This window comes from Oncorhynchus mykiss, chromosome 23 (genome assembly GCF_057628025.1).
Source record: "Oncorhynchus mykiss isolate SJ-2025 chromosome 23, ASM5762802v1, whole genome shotgun sequence".
NCBI classification, from domain to species: Eukaryota; Metazoa; Chordata; class Actinopteri; order Salmoniformes; family Salmonidae; genus Oncorhynchus; species Oncorhynchus mykiss.
This window is the reverse complement of record NC_143044.1, coordinates 5,590,754-5,610,469: the sequence shown is the minus strand read 5'-3', so window position 1 is coordinate 5,610,469 and position 19,716 is coordinate 5,590,754. Positions and strand designations below refer to the sequence as shown.

General features: G+C 43.9%; 1 protein-coding gene across 2 annotated transcripts in view; it reads right to left on the bottom strand.

Annotated features, from left to right (window-relative positions):
• The window catches only part of cfap46 (cilia and flagella associated protein 46), a 98,318-nt gene that overhangs the window by 58,087 nt on the left and 20,515 nt on the right, over positions 1-19,716 (bottom strand). For both annotated transcript variants that reach the window (XM_021580249.3, XM_021580250.3), the window contains exons 8-19: positions 18,979-19,140; positions 18,779-18,878; positions 18,148-18,249; positions 17,634-17,824; positions 17,308-17,536; positions 16,805-16,925; positions 15,469-15,598; positions 14,851-14,975; positions 7,979-8,118; positions 5,106-5,218; positions 4,064-4,276; positions 1,491-1,716 (exon numbers count right to left, since the gene is read on the bottom strand). In XM_021580249.3, coding sequence (XP_021435924.2) covers positions 1,491-1,716; positions 4,064-4,276; positions 5,106-5,218; positions 7,979-8,118; positions 14,851-14,975; positions 15,469-15,598; positions 16,805-16,925; positions 17,308-17,536; positions 17,634-17,824; positions 18,148-18,249; positions 18,779-18,878; positions 18,979-19,140 — 1,852 coding nt within the window. The remainder of the gene's footprint in view (positions 1-1,490; positions 1,717-4,063; positions 4,277-5,105; positions 5,219-7,978; positions 8,119-14,850; positions 14,976-15,468; positions 15,599-16,804; positions 16,926-17,307; positions 17,537-17,633; positions 17,825-18,147; positions 18,250-18,778; positions 18,879-18,978; positions 19,141-19,716) is intronic.

Here is a 19,716-nt window from a genome sequence, read left to right as displayed (position 1 = left end):
TGGATGCCCCTAAGGCGGCGCTATTGTCAAATGCACGGTATTTGTCAATTATTTGTAAAAACTGTCGCTCTGGCATTTGCCACCCCTTGCAACCAGGTTTGGCAATTTACCTGTCTAACATCAGCTTTTTTGCTTAATTAAAAAATATGTATATGTCCATATGCCCATCATGGAACGAGAGACTCGATGATGTCGGTGACCCTCATATTTAGAAATATTTAAGATATTTTCCTGTCCAATTCCTTGCTTTCGATTTTTGATTAAAAACCAAGCCCACGGTAGGCTAGCCTACTATAAGTCTGGTTCAACAGCAATGTGTCTTCGCATCTTTTTTGTTTATTCTGGCCATACATTAGCCAAGTAGCCTACCAATGAAAGGTTATAAAATATTCTACTCGTGAGAGTGCCTTGAAATATTTGAGGTTTTTGCCCTCGTGCTTTTGCTTAATTCACAATTTTTTTGAGCTAATATTTATTTATTTCTGGAGTGAAAATGTGATGCGTAAAGACATGTTGAAGCCAAATAGAACAATGTAGACCGCAAATATGCCAAACATTAAACAAAGCAATGTATTTTACTGTTACTGCTATTACTTGTTGCTGTACACTATTTAATAAACAGTATCAATCCACAAAGGACTAGGAGCTGATGATATCGCAAAGACTGTCAATAGCCTAAACAACTTGAAACAACCGCATACAGTACTAAGCCATAGAGAACATTTATTAGCCAGCGAGTGGTCAAACCCTCGCCACACTTACAACTTATTCATCAAAACCCAGCCTTTCCTTGCCACCGCCAGGTATTACGCCCATGATTCCCACTGTGAAAATATAATAAATATTTCAAAACAACCACAACTCAACAGCGGCTGGGATAAGATTTACCATAGCGCTAGGTTAGAAATATTGATTTGTTAAAATAGAGCCCTAGTTGTAGAAATATTGATTTGTTCAAATAGAGCCCTAGTTGTATTTAGAGTATTTCTGAAAAGCATAATGTATCAAAGTGCCTTGATTCTTTCATTCTTTGTGCTCCCCCCTTTCAACAAAAAAATATATAGGAGAAAGACACTGGAGATACTAAGATGTAAGACAGAAAGAGTTTCAACAGCCCTCCAGGAACTTATTTAGAGATCACTTATTCAGAGAAACTTGGGAAACCTGAAGACCAGAGGCTGCCCTTCAGGAATACACAAGCACAGCTCTCTGATCCCTCAAACTGCCCAGCAGTAATATAGTCCAGGTCTCTATGCAGGTCCACCTCTGCCCTCTGCCTATCCCAATAAGCTCAAAGTGGGAGAGAGGGTGTTTGTTTTTGCAGTGCCCAAATTAAGACCTCTTCAGGGGAGGGAGTACCCTTGACAGCACATTGAAGGATAATAGAACCTGACTCTCTGCCAAACCTAATTAGCAAGTCACCTTTCAAATCTCCCATGGCCCCATCTCCTGGCTACCTCTCTACTTGACCCACACACACACACACACACCTCCAGAGCCTTCCGCATGTCCTGGAGGGCCGCATGGTCGAGGGGGAGGCTGTGGATACTGCCTGTCCTCTCGGCTCCTTTCCCGGCTACTTTCTTCCTCAGCTCCCCCCTGCTTCCGCTGTCCTCCCTTCCCTGGCCAGTTCCCGGCCCAGCAGCCGACACAAACCAGGGCTGGATCAGCCCCTGGGCCACCGCATCACACAGCATAACCAACAGCACCGGCTCCCTGGAAGCACAGAAGAGCATCATACACTGTACATACAATCTGATGTGTGGAGACATTTCACTGCAGCTAATGTAGAAGGAAAAGCTGTGTACATTTACAAATACTGTGCCAAATCATATGTGAAGAATGCAACAAAGATGCAGAATCATCTGGCCAAGTGCATAAAGTTCCCTCAGTGCTCACAACAAGCAACCTCTGACAAAACTTCCTCTACTTCTATTCAAGGTGAAAATGATGAATCAGACACCCTATCGATAGCAACAGCTTCTTTTGACCCAAATGGAGGAACATACTGAGAGAAATGCGGATGAATGTCTTGCCCGAGCAGTGTATGCAACTAGTTCACCTCTGATGTTCACAGGCAATGTGTATTGGAAGAGATTTCTAAATGTTCTTCACCCAGCATACACCCCTCCAACCAGACATGCTTTATCTATTCATTTGCTGGATGCAGAGTTCAACAGAGTGCAAGTGAAGGTCAAGCAAATCATAGAGAAAGCAGACAGTATTGCAGTCATCTCTGATGGGTGGTCGAATGTTCGTAGGCAAGGAATAATTAACGACATCATCTCCACCCCTCAACCACTATTCTATAAGAGCAAGGGACAACAGACACACCGGTCTCTACATTGCAGATGAGCTGAAGGCAGGCATCAATGACCTTGTACCACAGAATGTATTTGCACTGGTGACAGACAATGCTGCAAACATGAAGGCTGCTTGGTCTAAAATGGAGGAGTCCTACCCTCACATCACACCTATTAGCTGCACTGCTCATGCATTGAATCTGCTCCTCAAGGACATCATGGCACTGAAAACAATGGATACACTCTACAAGAGAGCCAAGGAAATGGTTAGGTATGTGAAGGGTCATCAAGCTATAGCAGCAATCTACCTCACCAAGCAGTGAGAAGAATAAGAGCACTACATTGAAGCTGCCCAGCAACACCCGTTGGGGTGGTGTTGTCATCATGTTTGACAGTCTCCTGGAGGGGAAGGAGCCTCTCCAAGAAATGGCCATATCACAGTCTGCCAATATGGACAGCCCCATCAAGAGGATCCTCCTGGATGATGTATTTTGGGAGAGAGTGGTAAGCAGACTGAAACTCCTGAAACCTATAGCAGTAGCCATTGCACGGATTGAGGGAGACAATATCACCCTGTCTGATGTTCAGACTCTGCTTGTAGATGTAAGAGAAGAAATACATACTGCCCTGCCCACTTCACTGTTGCTCCAAGCAGAGGAAACCTCAGTTCTGAAATAAATGAAAAAGCGTAAAGACTTCTCCTGAAGCCCATACACGCCGCAGTGTACATGTTGGACCACAAGTATGCTGGCAAGAGCATCCTGTTAGGTGCAGAGTTCAACAAGGCCTATGGTGCCAACATATCTCATCAGCCACCTGGTGGAAGGGACTTTGTGGATCTGAGGCTCTTTCCCCTATTGCTTCCATCATCCTCCAAATCCCCCCAACATCAGCCGCCTCAGAGCGCAACTGGTCCTTGTTTGGGAAAACACACAACAGGCTGACCAATACAAGGGTTGAAAAATTGGTGGCCATCCGGGAAAATTTCAGTTTTTTTGAGCCTGACAATGAGCCATCCTCAACAAGGTTGGAAAGTGACAGTGAAGATGAGGCCTCAGAGTCTGATGTTCAAGAGGTGGACATTGAGGAGGTCCAGGGAGAAGACATGGAAGCTTGAGAAGAAGACAACCAAAGCTTTAGTTTCTAGACTATACTTTTACAGATGTATGTTGAAAACATTTTTGGGAGATGTGATGGATCATTGGGGATCATTCAATATTCAACTCATTTAATTAAAGTTCAATTCATAACTAAATTGTTTTTTTGTATTTCTATTGAAAGGATTTAATCATTTGCAATTATGTCTACTGTACTTATGATAAGGTAAAAGGTTTATGTTTCTGTCTCCAAATGATATGGTAAATATATCCAATGCAAAAAAACATCTACATTTAAATGGTATTAATATTAATTTTCATATATTTCCATTAATTCCCATATATTCCCGTTAATTCCCACGGAAAGTTTCCACCTCTGAATATTACCCAAATTGTGCAACCCTACATACAAGTTTGATATTAAGGCAGAAGAAAGTTCACGTTCGAGAAGGCATTTCGACAACAAACAAAAAAAATTACGTTCAAACAGCTCTCCTGTGAAGTTGTGACTTGCAACATACACCTAGTTTCCTGAATCGGGTCACATATGTACTATGTCACAAAAAAGCTGATGAGCATTAAGTGTGTGACAGCAACAAGCAAATGTTACAATTTGTAGTGTTTAAGTATTTCCGTCCAGTGAGATGTTCCTCTTAGACTTACCCAGCGTGTCCGGTCTGTCTCAGCAGCTCCACGGCTCTCTGGAAGGTGGGCAGGAGGCGTCGCTGCTCCCCAACTGCCACCAGGTGGCTGTTGTAGTTCCATAAGTACACGGCTGCGTTGACCACCACCCAGGCCTCACGAATCTCTGCTCCCAGCTCGGCTCCCCGCAGGAAGTTGGAGGTGGCGTAGGCAGATAAGTCCTGGATCCAATCTCTGGGAGTGGGAAGGAGGGGAACGATAGTTATGTTGTCTGCAGTGCATAATATATGAGAAAACAAAGGAAGTCACACTATATTTTTAATATACTGTATAACACACTACATATTACATATAACAAACTGGTGAACCAAGCTCCGTAACTACATTTACACACTTGACTGGTTATATTGAGAACCACAAATAAGTTATAATAGTGTTTACATTTAATATAAAATGATATGCTGTGCTTTGTCCGTTTATCTGCATGTTTTGTTTGTGTTTGTGTGTGTGTGTGTGCGTGCGTGCGCGTGTTGATTCTTCCAGCCTTGTGGGGACCTAAAATACCCAAAAGTCCCCACAAGGATAGGAAAACAAGGAAAATGTTCCACATACCCATGGGGACAAAAAGCAATTTTAAGCTTAGGGGTTAGGTTCAGAGTTACAATTAGGGTTATGGTTAGAATTAGGATTAGGGTTAGAATTGGGGTTACGGTAAGGGTTTAGTGGTTAGGTTTAGGTTTAGGTTTTGGGTTAAAGGTTAAGCTTAGGGTAAGAAAAATAGGATTTTGAATGGAAATCCATTTTAGGACAGAAGAAAAAAAACATGAGCGTGTGCAAATCTCCACCCGGCACAGCCAGAAGAGGACTGGCCATAGCCTGGTTCCTCTCTAAGTTTCTTCCTAGGTTCTGGCCTTTCTAGGGAGTTTTCCCTAGCCACAGTGCTTCTACACCTGCATTGCTTGCTGTTTGGGGTTTTAGGCTGGGTTTCTGTACAGCACTTTATGACATCAGCTGATGTAAGAAGGGCTTTATAAATACATTTGATTTGATGATGTGTCCTCACCTGTAGACAGCCCACTGTGGATTGTCCTCAGGGAGACGGAGTCCTCTCTCCTCAGGAGGGGCGGCTGGGGTGTTGAGCTGTACCCCCTCAGAGCGGAGCTTGTGTATGGTGGCCTGTAAGGGACAAACACGAATGATATTGATGATGACTTGCCCTCCCCATAACTCTGCCTCAAAGGAGCAAATAACACCACTCAGCAAATAGCAAAGAGACAAATGGGCTGCCACACAGCCATAGTCATCGAAGGCAGCAAATATAACTGGTGAACTCAGAGAACAATGATTTTAACACCTGTGGCTGTCTGACAACTAAGGCGAAACTCTTAGAACGTTTTGTGTACCGTCACATGGGGCATTTTTTTTTTTTTTGAAGAGTCAACCTCTCTAAGAACAAAGGGAAATAAGACTGATCTTGCTTCTGTTGTCTGTTTGAGTGTTTGGGTGATAGCCTACTGATTCTGTGAGCACCAAGCCTCACGCAACAATTTCACAAATGTGGCTGTTTTTAAATCTTTGCTATGCTGTCATTTTTTTCCACAACTAGTCAAATTTATTCCACACACCCGACTTCCCCTTTACCTCATTTGCAACCAAATAAACCTTCCCCCCGTTTCAAGTTTATTTGTCACGTCCTCTGCATCCATTTTGCTGTCACATGTGTTACAGTGTTCATAGTTTGATATAACCAGTTTATTGATGTGATCATGCTATAGGTCAGGCCCTATTGGTCACGTGCATGCGAAGAATACATGTCACGTAAAGAGAGCAAGGGTTGAAGGGAATATGTAATCTATTTCCTAAACAAATTAGGGATTTTGGTAACATAACTTTTCAGTCAGAAATGGATGTAATTGTGTTGCCGCTTCAGCAACACAGACAGCGCTATACACACACTGATGTTCTGTGGTGGTCGCTGCAGCAGGGAGGAGAGAGAGGCAACAGGTGCTAGTCCCAGTCACTCGCTGTATTTTTTTTAAAACAGCGCATCAAGTCTGAGCCAAGCGGCACAATCAAATCAACTGCGGTCGGACTCCCTCTAGTCATGTGTGTCTTAATTATTTCATCAAACAGGTCGCTTAAAGCATCAGAAAAGCTCAGTGCATATAGTTGATTTGATTAAAATGTGTCTATGTATGGAAATATACAAGTAAAAAAATGTTGACCAATAGATTTTTGGGGGTCGGGGACAGCCCTAATCATTACACAGGTCCACCTTGTGCTGGAGATAATACAAGTTTTGTCACACAACACAACGCCACAGATGTCTCAAGTTTTGAGGGAGAGTGCAATTGGCATGCTGACTGCAGGAATGTCCACCAGAACTGTTGCCAGAGAATTTAATGTTCCGGCATAAGCTACGGACAGTGAACACAATTGCATTTTATCGATGGCAATTTGTATGCACAGAAATACCGTGACGAGATCCTGAGGCCCATTGTGAGGTCTTTTTTTTTAAAGGTATCTGCGACTAAAATATGCATATTTGTAAATTTGTATTTAACCTTTATTTAATTAGGCAAGTCAGTTAAGAACAAATTGTTATTTACAATGACGGCCTACCCCAGCCGAACACTAACCCGGGTGATGCTGGGCCAATTGTGCACCGTTCTACGGTACTCCCAATCACAGACGGTTGTGATACAGCCAGGAATATCTATATTCCTAGTCATGTGAAATCCATCGATTAGGGCCTAATTTATCTATTTCAATTGACTGATTTCCTTATATGAAATGTAACTCAATAAAATCTTTTAACTTGTTGCATGTTGCGTTTATATTTCTGTTAAATACACATCATATCGCTGACTCTACCTTTACTCAGTTGTTTTCCTCAAATGAAGGGTTGATGACGCCATCTTTGCGAGAAGGGGAGAATCTGATTTCATTCAGGATAAGTGGAGTTGGCCCTGAGTTAGTCTGTACCCGGAGCAGGTAAGTTCTGAAGGATTCATTGCCATAAAAGGTGAGCCACTTTCGTGTGCCCGGTTATCCCGAGTTGAACTCAGAGTTAACCAAAGTTAGCTCTCTAACTGTTCTATCTCGCACCATAGTACACCCCCTCTGTACCTCCGGGCTCAATCTGATTAAATCTCACAGTGCCACTCTACTGCTAATATTGGTATTTCGCCTTTACTTTGCATTAATTGCATCAATATAATCAATCAATGTCTATGAAGAAAAGTCACAGTGACTATAGTGTGTGGTCAGGAGAACTGAGGATTGGGGGGGTTCTACTAAGCTAACATATGGAATTGTTTTAAGATGGTCATACCAAGGATAAATTAGCAATTTGATTTTGGATTTTAGAATTAACATTATTTGATGAAACACTGAATTTGGCCTTACTACTATTAGCCAATAGAAAGGCATTAACTAACAGATTCATACATAGAAAAACAGACAGTCAAAAAATAAATCAAAACTAAGTTTGTTTAAAAGTGTCTGTCCAATATCAGAGATATAAGAAAGATCATGAAATTATTTATATTTTTTGGGATCCATATATACCCCGCAACAATTGGGCACTAAACTACTTCCGAATACACTTCCATTCATTTTTTAAAAGTGGTACCGGGCAACCTCCAGATGAGTCTTAAGGCTTGTAGGTGTCCTAGAGCAAAACAACCGACATGTATGTGTTCGTGTGTAGCCAAAACTGTTTGGACGCTACGGACAAAACTTGGCAGATCGGTCAGTCCCGTGATGCTTGTCGAGAAAAACGGAGAACAACATCGTGTTCGTTAGTCTTACCATGGAGTGGTCATAGTAGTTTGTAGGCCAAACCGTTCGAATGCTACAGAAGTTTTCGTGAGAAGACCGATTTTCTGAGCATATTAAGGGACATGGGTCAAGGGTCAAAGGTGGTCATCTGACCTCAGCATTGATGAAGCAGACTTCAGCCAGCAGACGGAGCAGGTCCTTCTCCGCACTCTGAGACAGTCGCCCTGCCGATGGACGCCGGTCACCATGGAGTCCACCCTCCACTGGGCTCTCGTCCCCCGCCTTGCGCTCACCTGGGGACCAGAGGGTATCGAGTGAGCCAGAGTGAGCATGTGCAGTTATGCGTCAGTAGTTCTGTTAACAACCCAGTCTCTCCTCCCTCCTACACTAATCTCCATTACCACTGACACTAACCAGTGAGCCACATGCTAGTTATCAATATCATTGGTTGATAACTAACTCATTTGCACCCAAATAAATATGTAAGATGATTTAATGATTTCAATGAAGCAGTTGAGCACTGTCGATAGACTGACTTAGTGAAATCAATTAGGTGGTGAAAACATTTTTCACCTGTAAATGTAAACTCAAAGAGTATTGGACACTACAATCCTCCAGAGATACCCACTACTTAGGTTTCAATCAGTTACTAGTCTAGGATTCATAATCAATTCCTCTTGATACAATTAGTTTATATATATATAAAATATGTATATATAAAATATGTAGACACACACATATATATACATAAACACACACACACACACACACACACACACACACTCTGCTGTTCAAACGTTTGTCCTTGTTTTTTAAAGAAAAACAATTTTTTTGTTCATTAAAATAACATCAAATTGAACAGAAATACAGTGTAGACTTTGTTAATGTTGAAAATGACCATTGTAGCTGGAAATGGCAGATTTTGTATGGAAAATCTACATAGGCGTACAGAGGCCCATTATCAGCAACCTTCACTCCTGTGTTCCAATGGCACGTTGCGTTAGCTAATCCAAGTTGATCATTTTAAAAGGCTAATTGATCATTAGAAAACCCTATTGCAATTATGTTAGCACAGCTGAAAACTGTCGTCCTGTTTAAAGAAGCAATAAAACTGGCCTTCTTTAGACTAGTTGAGTATCTGGAGCATCAGCATTTGTGGGTTCGATTACAAGCTCAAAATGGCTAGAAACAAAGAACTTCCTTCTGAAACTCGTCAGTCTATTCTTGTTCTGAGAAATGAAGGCTATTCCATGCGAGAAATTGCCAAGAAACTGAAGATCTCGTACAACGCTGTGTACTACTCCCGTCACAGAACAGCGCAAACTTTCTAACCAGAATAGAAAGAGGAGTGGGAGGCCCTGGTGCACAACTGAGCAAGAGGACAAGTACATTAGAGAGTCTAGTTTGAGAAACAGATGCCTCACAAGTCCTCAACTGGCAACTTCAGTAAATAGTACCTGCAAAACGCCAGTCTCAACATCAACAGTGAAGATGTGACTAGGGGATGCTGGCCTTCTAGGCAGAGTTGCAAAAAAAAGTAATATCTCATATCCCATTTCTAAGTGAGGCCAAACATTTGAACAGTGGTGTTTATAAACTCAGCAACAAAATAAAACGTCCATTTTTCATGACCCTGTCTTTCAAAGACAATTCGTAAAAATCCAAATAACTTCACAAATCTTTAAACACTGTTTCCCATGCCTGATCAATGAACCATAAACAATTCATGAACATGCACCTGTGGAAATGTCGTTAAGACACTAAAAGCTTACAGATGGTAGGCAATTAAGGTCACAGTTATGAAAACGTAGGACACTAAAGAGGCCTTTCTCTTGTAAAACACCAAAAGAAAAACACCAAAAGAAAGAAGCCCAGGGTCCCTGCTCATCTGTGTGAAAGTGCCTTAGGCATGCTCCAAGGAGGCATGAGGACTGCAGATGTGGCCAGGGCAATATATTGCAATGTCCATACTGTGAGATGCCTAAGGCAGCGCTAAAGGGAGACAGGGCGGACAGCTGATTGTCTTCGCAGTGGTAGACCACGTGTAACAACACCTGCACAGGATCGGTGCATTCGAACATCACACCTGCGGGACAGGTACAGGATGGCAACAACAACAGCCCGAGTTACACCAGGAACGCAAAATCCCTCCATCAGTGCTCAGACTGTCCGCAATAGGCTGAGAGAGGCTGGACTGAGGGCTTGTAGGCCTGTTGTAAGGCAGGTCCTCACCAGACATCACTGGCAACAACGTCGCCTATGGGCACAAACCCACCGTCGCTGGACCAGACAGGACTGGCAAAAAGTGATCTTCACTGACGAGTCGCGGTTGTGTCTCACCAGGCGTGATGGTCGGATTTGCGTTTGTCGTCGAAGGAATGAATGTTACACTGAGGCCAGTACTCTGGAGCAGGATCAATTTGGAAGAGGGTCCGTCATGGTCTGGGGGGGTGTGTCACAGCATCATCGAACTGAGCTTGTTGTCATTGCAGGCAATCTCAACGCTGTGCGTTACAGGGAAGACATCCTCCTCCCTCATGTGGTACCCTTCCTGCAGGCTCATCCTGACATGACCCTCCAGCATGACAATGCCACCAGCCATACTGTTCGTTCTGTGTGTGATTTCCTGCAAGACAGGAATGTCAGTGTTCTGCCATGCCAGCGAAGAGCCAGGATCTTAAATCCCATTGAGTACGTCTGGGACCTTTAAATGTTTTATTTATTTATTTCACCTTTATTTAACCAGGTAGGCTAGTTGAGAACAAGTTCTCATTTGCAACTGCGACCTGGCCAAGATAAAGCATAGCAATTTGACCCATACAACAACACAGAGTTACACATGGAGTAAAACAAAATATACAGTCAATAATACAGTAGAACAAAATAAAATAAAAATTATATATACAGTGAGTGCAAATGAGGTAAGTTAAGGCAATAAATAGGCCATGGTGGCGAAGTAATTACAATATAGCAATTAAACACTGGAATGGTAGATGTGCAGAAGATGACTGTGCAAGTAGAGATACTGGGGTGCAAAGGAGCAAGATAAATAAATAAATACAGTATGGGGATGAGGTAGGTAGATAGATGGGCTGTTTACAGATGGGCTATGTACAGGTGCAGTGATCTGTGAGCTGCTCTGACAGCTGGTGCTTAAAGCTAGTGAGGGAGTCTCTAGCTTCAGAGATTTTTGCAGTTCGTTCCAGTCATTGGCAGCAGAGAACTGGAAGGAAAGACGACCAAAGGAGGAATTGGCTTTAGGGGTGACCAGTGAGATATACCTGCTGGAGCTCGTGCTACGGGTGGGTGCTGCTATGGTGACCAGCGATCTGAAATAACGGATGGCACTGTGATAGACTGCATCCAGTTTGTTGAGTAGAGTGTTGGAGGCTATTTTAGAGATGACATCACCGAAGTCGAGGATCGGTAGGATGGTCAGTTTTACGAGGGTATGTTTGGCAGCATGAGTGAAGGATGCTTTGTTGCGATATAGGAAACCAAATCTAGATTTAATTTTGGATTGGAGATGCTTAATGTGAGTCTGGAAGGAGAGTTTACAGTCTAACCAGACACTCAGGTATTTGTAGTTATCCAAGTATTCTAAGTCAGAGCCGTCCAGAGTAGTGAAGCTGGACGGGCGAGCAGGTCCGGGCAGTGATCGATTGAATAGCATGCATTTAGTTTTACTTGCGTTTAAGAGCAGTTGGAGGCCACGGAAGGAGAGTTGTATGGCATTGAAGCTCATCTGGAGGTTAGTTAACACAGTGTCCAAAGAGGGGCCAGAAGTATACAGAATGGTGTCGTCTGCGTAGAGGTGGATCAGAGAATCACCAGCAGCAAGAGCAACATCATTGATGAATACAGAGAAAAGAGTCGGCCCGAGAATTGAACCCTGTGGCACACCCATAGAGACTGCCAGAGGTCCGGACAACAGGCCCTCCGATTTGACACACTGAACTCTGAGAAGTAGTTGGTGAACCAGGCGAGGCAGTCATTTGAGAAACCAAGGCTGTCGAGACTACCAATAAGTATGTGGTGATTGACAGTCGAAAACCTTGGCCGGGTCGATGAATACGGCTGCACAGTAATGTCTCTTATCGATGGCGGTCATGATGTCGTTTAGGACCTTGAGCGTGGCTGAGGTGCACCCATGACCAGCTCGGAAACCAGATTGCATAGCGGAGAAGGTACGGTGGGATTCAAAATGGTTGGTAATCTGTTTGTTAACTTGGCTTTTGAACACCTTAGAAAGACAGGGTAGGATATATATAGGTCTGTAGCAGTTTGGGTCTAGAGTGTCACCCCCCTTAGAAGAGGGGGATGACCGAGGCAGCTTTCCAATCTTTGGGAATCTCAGACGATACGAAAGAAAGGTTGAACAGGCTAGTAATAGTGGTTGCAACAATTTCGGCAGATAATTTTAGATAGAGAGGGTCCAGATTGTCTAGCCCGGCTGATTTGTATGGGTCCAGATGTTGCAGCTCTTTCAGAACATCAGCTATCTGGATTTGTGTGAAGGAGAAATGGTGGGGGCTTTGGCGGGTTGCTTTGGAGGGTGCCGGGCAGTTGACCGGGGGAGGGGTAGCCAGGTGGAAAGCATGGCCAGCCGTAGAGAAATGCTTATTGAAATTCTCAATTATAGTGGATTTATCAGTGGTAACAGTGCTTCCTAGCCTCAGAGCAGTGGCAGCTGGGAGGAGGTGCTCTTATTCTCCATGGACTTTACAGTGTCCTGGAACTTTTTTGAGTTAGTACTACAGGATGCAAATGTCTGTTTGAAAAAGCTAGCCTTTGCTTTTCTAACTGCCTGTGTATATTTGTTCCTAACTTCCCTGAAAAGTTGCATATCACAGGGGCTATTCGATGCTAATGCAGAACGCCAGAGGATGTTTTTGTGCTGGTCAAGGGCAGACAGGTCTGAGGTGAACCAAGGACTATATCTATTCCTAGTTCTAAATTTTTTGAGTGGGGCATGCTTATTTAAGATGGTGAGGAAGGCACCTTTGAAGAATAGCCAGGCATCATCAACTGACGGGATGAGGTCAATGTCATTCCAGGATACCCCGGCCAGGTCGATTAGAAAGGCCTGCTAGCATAAGTGTTTTAAGGAGCGTTTGACAGTGATGAGGGATGGTCGTTTGGTAGCAGACCCATTACGGATGCAGGCAATGAGGCAGTGATCACTAAGATCTTGATTGAAAACAGCAGAGGTGTATTTGGAGGGCGAGTTAGTTAGGATGACATCTATGAGGGTGCCCGTGTTTACGGATTTGGGGTTGTACCTTGTAGGTTCATTGATCATTTGTGTGAGATTGAGGGCATCAAGCTTTGATTGTAGGATGGCCGGGGTGTTAAGCATGTCCCAGTTTAGGTCACCTAGTAGCACAAGCTCAGAAGATAGAAGGGGGGCAATCAATTCACATATGGTATCGATGGCACAGCTGGGGGCAGAGGAGACCTGTTGGATCGGAGGGTGAGGACTAGGGCCATTCCCCCCAGAAATGTCCGGGAACTTGCAGGTGCCTTGGTGGAAGAGTGGGGTAACATCTCACATCAAGAACTGGCAAATCTGGTGCAGTCCACGAGGAGGAGATGCACTGCAGTACTTAATGCAGCTGGTGGCCAAAATGGCCTAAGGACAACAAAGTCAAGGTATTGGAGTGACCATTACAAAGCCCTAACCTCAATCCCATAGTAAATGTGTGGGCAGAACTGAAAAAGTGTGTGCGAGCAAGGAGGCCTACAAACCTGACTCAGTTACACCAGCTCTGCCAGGAGGAATGGGCCAAAATTCACCCAACTTATTGTGGGAAGCTTGTGGAAGGCTACCTGAAACGTTTCACCCAAGTTAAACAATTTAAAGGCAATGCTACCAAATACTAATTGAGTGTATGTACACTTCTGACCCATTGGGAAAGCTGAAATAAATCATTATCTCTACTATCATTCTGACATTTCACATTCTTAAAATAAAGTGGTGATCCTAACTGACCTAAGACAGGGAATTTTTACTAGGATTAAATGTCAGGAATTGTGAAAAACTGATTTTAAATGTATTGTGACTAAGGTGTATGTAAACTTCCGACTTCAACTGTAATGGTAAGAACAGCCCAAATAAGCAAAGAGAAACGACAGTTCATCATCAAGTTTCTTCAATTGCAGTCGCAAAAACCATCAAGCGCAATGATGAAACTGCCTCTCATGAGGACCGCCACAGGAAAGGAAGAGCCAGAGTTACATCGGCTGCAGAGGATAAATTCACAAGAGTTACCAGCTACAGAAATTGTGGCCCAAGTAAATGCTTCAGAGTTCAAGTAACACACATCTCAACATCAACTGTTCAGAGGAGACTGCATGAATCAGGCCTTCATGGTCGAATTGCTGCAAAGAAACCACTACTAAAAGACACCAATAAGAAGAAGTGACTTGCTTGGGCCAAGAAACACAAGCAATGGACATTATAGTAGACTGGTGGAAATCTGTCCTTTCGTCTGATGAGTCCCAATTTGAGATTTTTGGTTCCAACCGCAGTGTCTTTGTGAGATGCAGAGTAGGTGAACGGATGATCTGTGCAAGTGTGGTTCCTACCGTGGAGCATGGAGGAGGTGATGTGATGGTGATTTGCTGGTGACACTGTCAGTGATTTATTTTGAATTCAAGGCACACTTAACTAACATGGCTACCACAGTATTCTGCAGTGATACGCCATCCCATCTGGTTTGCGCTTAATTGGGACTACAATTTGTTTTTGAACAGGACAATGATCCAACACACCTCCAGGCTGTGTAAGGGATATTTGATCCAAGAAGGAGAGTGATGGTGTGCTGCATTAGATGATTTGGCCTCCACAATCACCCGACCTCAACCCAATTGAGATGGTTTGGGATGAGTTAGACTGCAGATTGAAGGAAAAGCAGCCAACAAAAACCCTTGAATGAGTAGGTGTGTCCAAACTTTTGACTGGCACTGTGTGTGTATATATTTATATATATATCCCTTCTGTTGTCAAATGGAAAGTTCCTCACAGTCTGATTTAGTAGCTTTCCATCGTCCATCGTCGTAGAGCAAACAGAAACGACAGGCAGCTCGACACACATCCCAAACCTCCTGCTTCCTAGCTGTCTTCGCCAAGGCTGCCCACAATTTTACCCTGAAAAAAAAATGTATTTGATTATCCATACTTTGTTTGGAGATGGTTAAATAATAATAGTTTCCTTTGGCTAGTTCGACCGCCCTTGCTGTATGTTCTTCCCCCACTGTGATTCCAGATCTTTTTGATGTGTTTATTCATCAGGGTGTTACTGAAGCCTGGTGGAAGGCTGGTTGTGCTGCTACACATCATCCCATATCCTCACCCTGAAAAACCTCCTACTAATGATATTCAGTACCAGTAGTAGGCACAAAAAATGAATAAGCTACATAGTTCAGCTTGACTTCACAGTGTCCTAGCACATAGAAACCTATTTAAAGTTGATAGCTACCAAATGGTTAATGTTCATAAAATGTTGATTCCGCAGCATGTGCACTCATTTGTGTTAATGCCTGTAAGATATCAAGACAAGAGCACATGTTTCTAGAAAACCTTGATATATTCTCTCTCACCCACCCACACACATATTCACTCATATTTACATGATACACACCTCTCCCTGTCATTCTTGCCATCTCCCTGTCTGCTCAGGTGTCCCTGTACCTTCTCAACACATGCAGAGTGGTGCTGAGCCTTAGCAGAGAGATGAGCCACACCGCCAGGTCCACTGGTGCCTGAGGGGACTAAACACATTTGAATATACATTTACATGAAGAAAGCAACTGCATTGGAATAGTGATAAATAGGCCATCATATTGGCACCGTACACACAAACAAATACAAAAATACGTCATATGACAATGATGGACAATCACTTTGAAATTGGAACGAATCCAAGGAGCCTGCAATTTGCCACAGACTCTTCCCAGCCCTGACAAACAGTGTTGTGATTGGCATGAAATCCAAAAATGTAAAGCTATAGGCTTCTAAAGAGAAAATGAACTCCGAAAATCCAGGAATCAGTGATTAATCAGAAATCAAGAAATTACATCCCTGAAAAATGGATCCACACAACTGTGCAACAGCGAGAGGCACATAGTGTTCCTGCTTGAATAATGTAAAAGAGGTCTGTGCCTCCATCTGATTACAGCGTTTTAAGAGGCAGAGTGCTCCAAGGTTAGACCCTTGCTTCGCAGACAGCCAGACACGTCTCACTACAGCACATTGCTGATGACAGTCTGGGGACCAATGACAGCATGGTACAAACACTACATCCTATTATTAATTTGTTAATCTTCAGCACATGCTCAGCATATTTCTCCAATCTCCGGGGTCACCCGGGTTGCTTGGATGTTCAAACGGCTTCATCATCGGGTTTCTTTGTCTTATGCCTCGAAAGCCAGTTTGTGCTTGAGGTGTTAGTGTTGTAACACAGGAGGTATCGTTAGGTAAAAGTAGTCATGACCTGCACACTTGACCCGTGTCTGTATAAGCAGCTAGTCTGCTCCAGTCTCATGGCCTGGCTGTCAGATGTAGGACTCTGGCTGGGTCGTTAGGCAACGGAGTGTTCATTTGATCCTGGGCACAAGGGGGCCAGGATCAGAGGGGAGAGATCAAAGAGTGCCAGCCCCTTAGCCCCAGGGCTCCATAGGCTCTATGATCCAGTGCATAAGAGCTATAGGGTTTTTGTCATGCAGACATATCGAACCAAGGAGTCAGTCAAATCCTCCAAGAAATGGTTCTAGTACTTGGATGCTGGGCTATGAAGTAAGTAAGCCTCTCTTTCCAACTAAGCCCCCCTCCGAACTCGGTCTTAGTTTTGAGGGTACCTTAATCACCAATAGTGAGCTTTACATAGCAGGATTAGGCAATCCTATACATGACGGGTGAAAGACACTACACCAAAGTCATACTAAAATGAAATGGTTATTCAAAAGGATAGTTTGTACTTTTTGCAGTGCTATCTGCGTCGAGCACCACCTGGAAAGCGTCGGGGGCCAGAGTGAGGCCTGCGTTGACCAGCATGGGACGTCTTTTTCTCACCTCCTCCTGTGGCTGACCATTCTTAGCCTTCACCAAAGAGAGAGAGAGAGAGTGCGAAAGAGAGTGATGAAGAGAGAGAGAGACAGGCAGAAAAATACAGAGAGAAAGACAGAGACTGACACCCATGCTGTTTTCACCTACTACGATCTCTCTTCTCTGCAGGCAGACTCTGATGTAGCATTTTACCAACTGACTGAAAATCTCACAGTTTGACATATCATCATAGTTGTACTTTTCATCACAGTCGGGCAACAACAAACATGCCTATCAGGAACATCACAATTTATATTTCACAGAAATTATATTTAATGCCTGCTTCACCCTACTGCCAGGTTTCATCTTACAGTAAGTCAAGTAAGGTCAAGTCTCCCCAGTCCTGCTTTGTATTTAGTGTAAGGGGTCCGCAGACCTGTTGGATGAGCATGGCAGCCTGGTCCTCTGTGCTGCTGGGGGTCTGATATAGGGTGCCGCGAAGCTGAAGGAGGTTAAGGGCTGAGGTGAGCCGCTCGTGGTGCACCCCTCTCTCGTCCAGCAGCAGGGCCCTCTGGAGGTGAAGCAGAGCGGGCTCCAGCCTCCCCTCTTCCTCCTCGATCACTGCCAGCTCACTGTGGACCTGACAGCGCATCTCCAGCTGCACACTGAGAGAGAACAAAGTTAACACTTTAGATTGGACACACATGCAGGCATGAAAGTGCACAAACACACACAATGGCCTCTGTGTGTGTGTGTAGTCACCTGTATGTGTCCTCCAGGACTTGGGCCACTTTGAGGAGCGCCCCCTTGACATTTCTCCTGAGGTTGTGCTGAAGGAGGGGCAGACAGGTGTTCCACTGTGAGGCACACACCGCCTGCATCACCTTGGCATCCCCCTCTCTTACTGCACTCTGCAGCACCTTGTCCAGTCTGCCTATCACCTTCAGCTGAGCCTAAGGGACCAGGCAACAACTACAGCAAGGACTGCCTAATGCATCTACAGAATCTACTAAATATGGCGCAACACTGTTGCGCAGAACAATCAAATATATTGAATCGCGCCAACAGTATAATAATTAGATAATACTGTAACATCATGATACTACAACACACATTCCCAATGACATCCACAGCTTGGTTTGCAGTAAAAAGAATGAATGCGTAAAAGGCGCTGGGCTCTTCTGAGCTCAGTCAACACTGTATTGATGTAATGTAATATGTTCTGGGTAGCAAACAGGCACATTAACGCTGCTAACTCATGCACAGGAGAGGGCACCTCCACATTGGCTTTGGAGTAGTCCTTCATCCCCCCCTCCTGCTTCTTCTGGAGGTCCAGGTCACACTGGACACACTCCATCATGATGCACTGGCCAACACTCTACAAATAGAGAATTTCAAAAAGTGAAATCCAAAACAGGTAAGGAGCATGGCATTTCTACTGCAAAATTATAGTGAGACCAGCCATGTGTATTCACAGTGTCTTAGAGTAGAGCGCTGATTTAGGATCAGCCCCATGTACATAATCGTACTTATTATGATAACATTTTCATAATAATGATCCTTGATCAGCATTATTTCTTTGAGATGCTCTGTGAAAAGGGGCCCTGATGGCTCCAGTTGAATCACAGTATTGAAGTGAGAGTGTAGAAGACGTTGTACGTCTAACTCTTATCGTTACCCAATACCCATTTCCACCCACACATGTAATGTAGAATTACTGAGTGTATTAGAAATACAACTGATGGTAAAAGGGAATATGTGGGCCTCTTCTAGCTAATCAAGTCTTATGTCGAGACCTCGACTGAGAAATTGGGTCAATTTACGTGCATGTGTTCGCAAAATCGCATTACTCTATATGGAATATAGAGACATGATAATAGAGTTATCTGTGATTGGCCGCCACTCACAGTGACTCCCGTTGTCTTCAGCTCACTCAGACAGTCCGCTGCCATCTGGTGATGTTTCAACTGCAAGGCCAGAAAGGCTAGCTCCAGGAGGAAGGCAACTCTTTAGAAACAATGTATAAGATTAACATGGTTAGTGAGACATTCATAAGACATTCACAATTACTTTGATCATCTGTAAGAGTAAAAACTATGTTTTAGACCTGTCAGCTGGAGGGATGGGTGAGGTGCTCTCTGCAAGACAAGGGCTGGAGCCACGCGCTATAACAGGGGATTGGGCTGCAGCAGAATGCATAAGGAGCAGGAAAATCTCCTTAATCCTGGCAGCGTCCTCTTTTCTGGCCTCGCAAACGTCATCAACCTTACTGTGGAACACAGAATGAACACACACATGCACATTAGTGCACACAAGCACGAGCACAAATGCGCACACACACACACACACACACACACACACGTTAACCTACTGTTTATAATTCTCATGATGATGGTAGGGTCTGGGTGATGGTATGAGTCATGCTGCCCATGTCTATAGCTCAGCTTGTTAACCGTGAGATAATCTGACATGTAGAGTACACGCCTGCGGAGAGGGCGCTGGTCTTCCTCTCAGTAGTACCAAAAGTCATACTAACGTGCAATAAATATCAGTGGTCTAATAACCTTGTCCCCTCTGAGATGCTCAGGGTCTAGCTGAGAGACAGCATATCACTAACCCAATGACCTAGGTCCAGTGGGTACAAATAACCCTGTCCCCTCTGAGATGCTCCGGGTCTACCTGAGAGACAGCATGTCACTAACCCAATGACCTAGGTCCAGTGGGTACAGAGGGTCCAAATCAACTTATGCAATGTAATCTTTAGGACCACTAATAAAGAACTGCCCACTCTCAACTCATTAAACCATGGCAAACAAATAAACAGACATACCACAGCAAACAATAA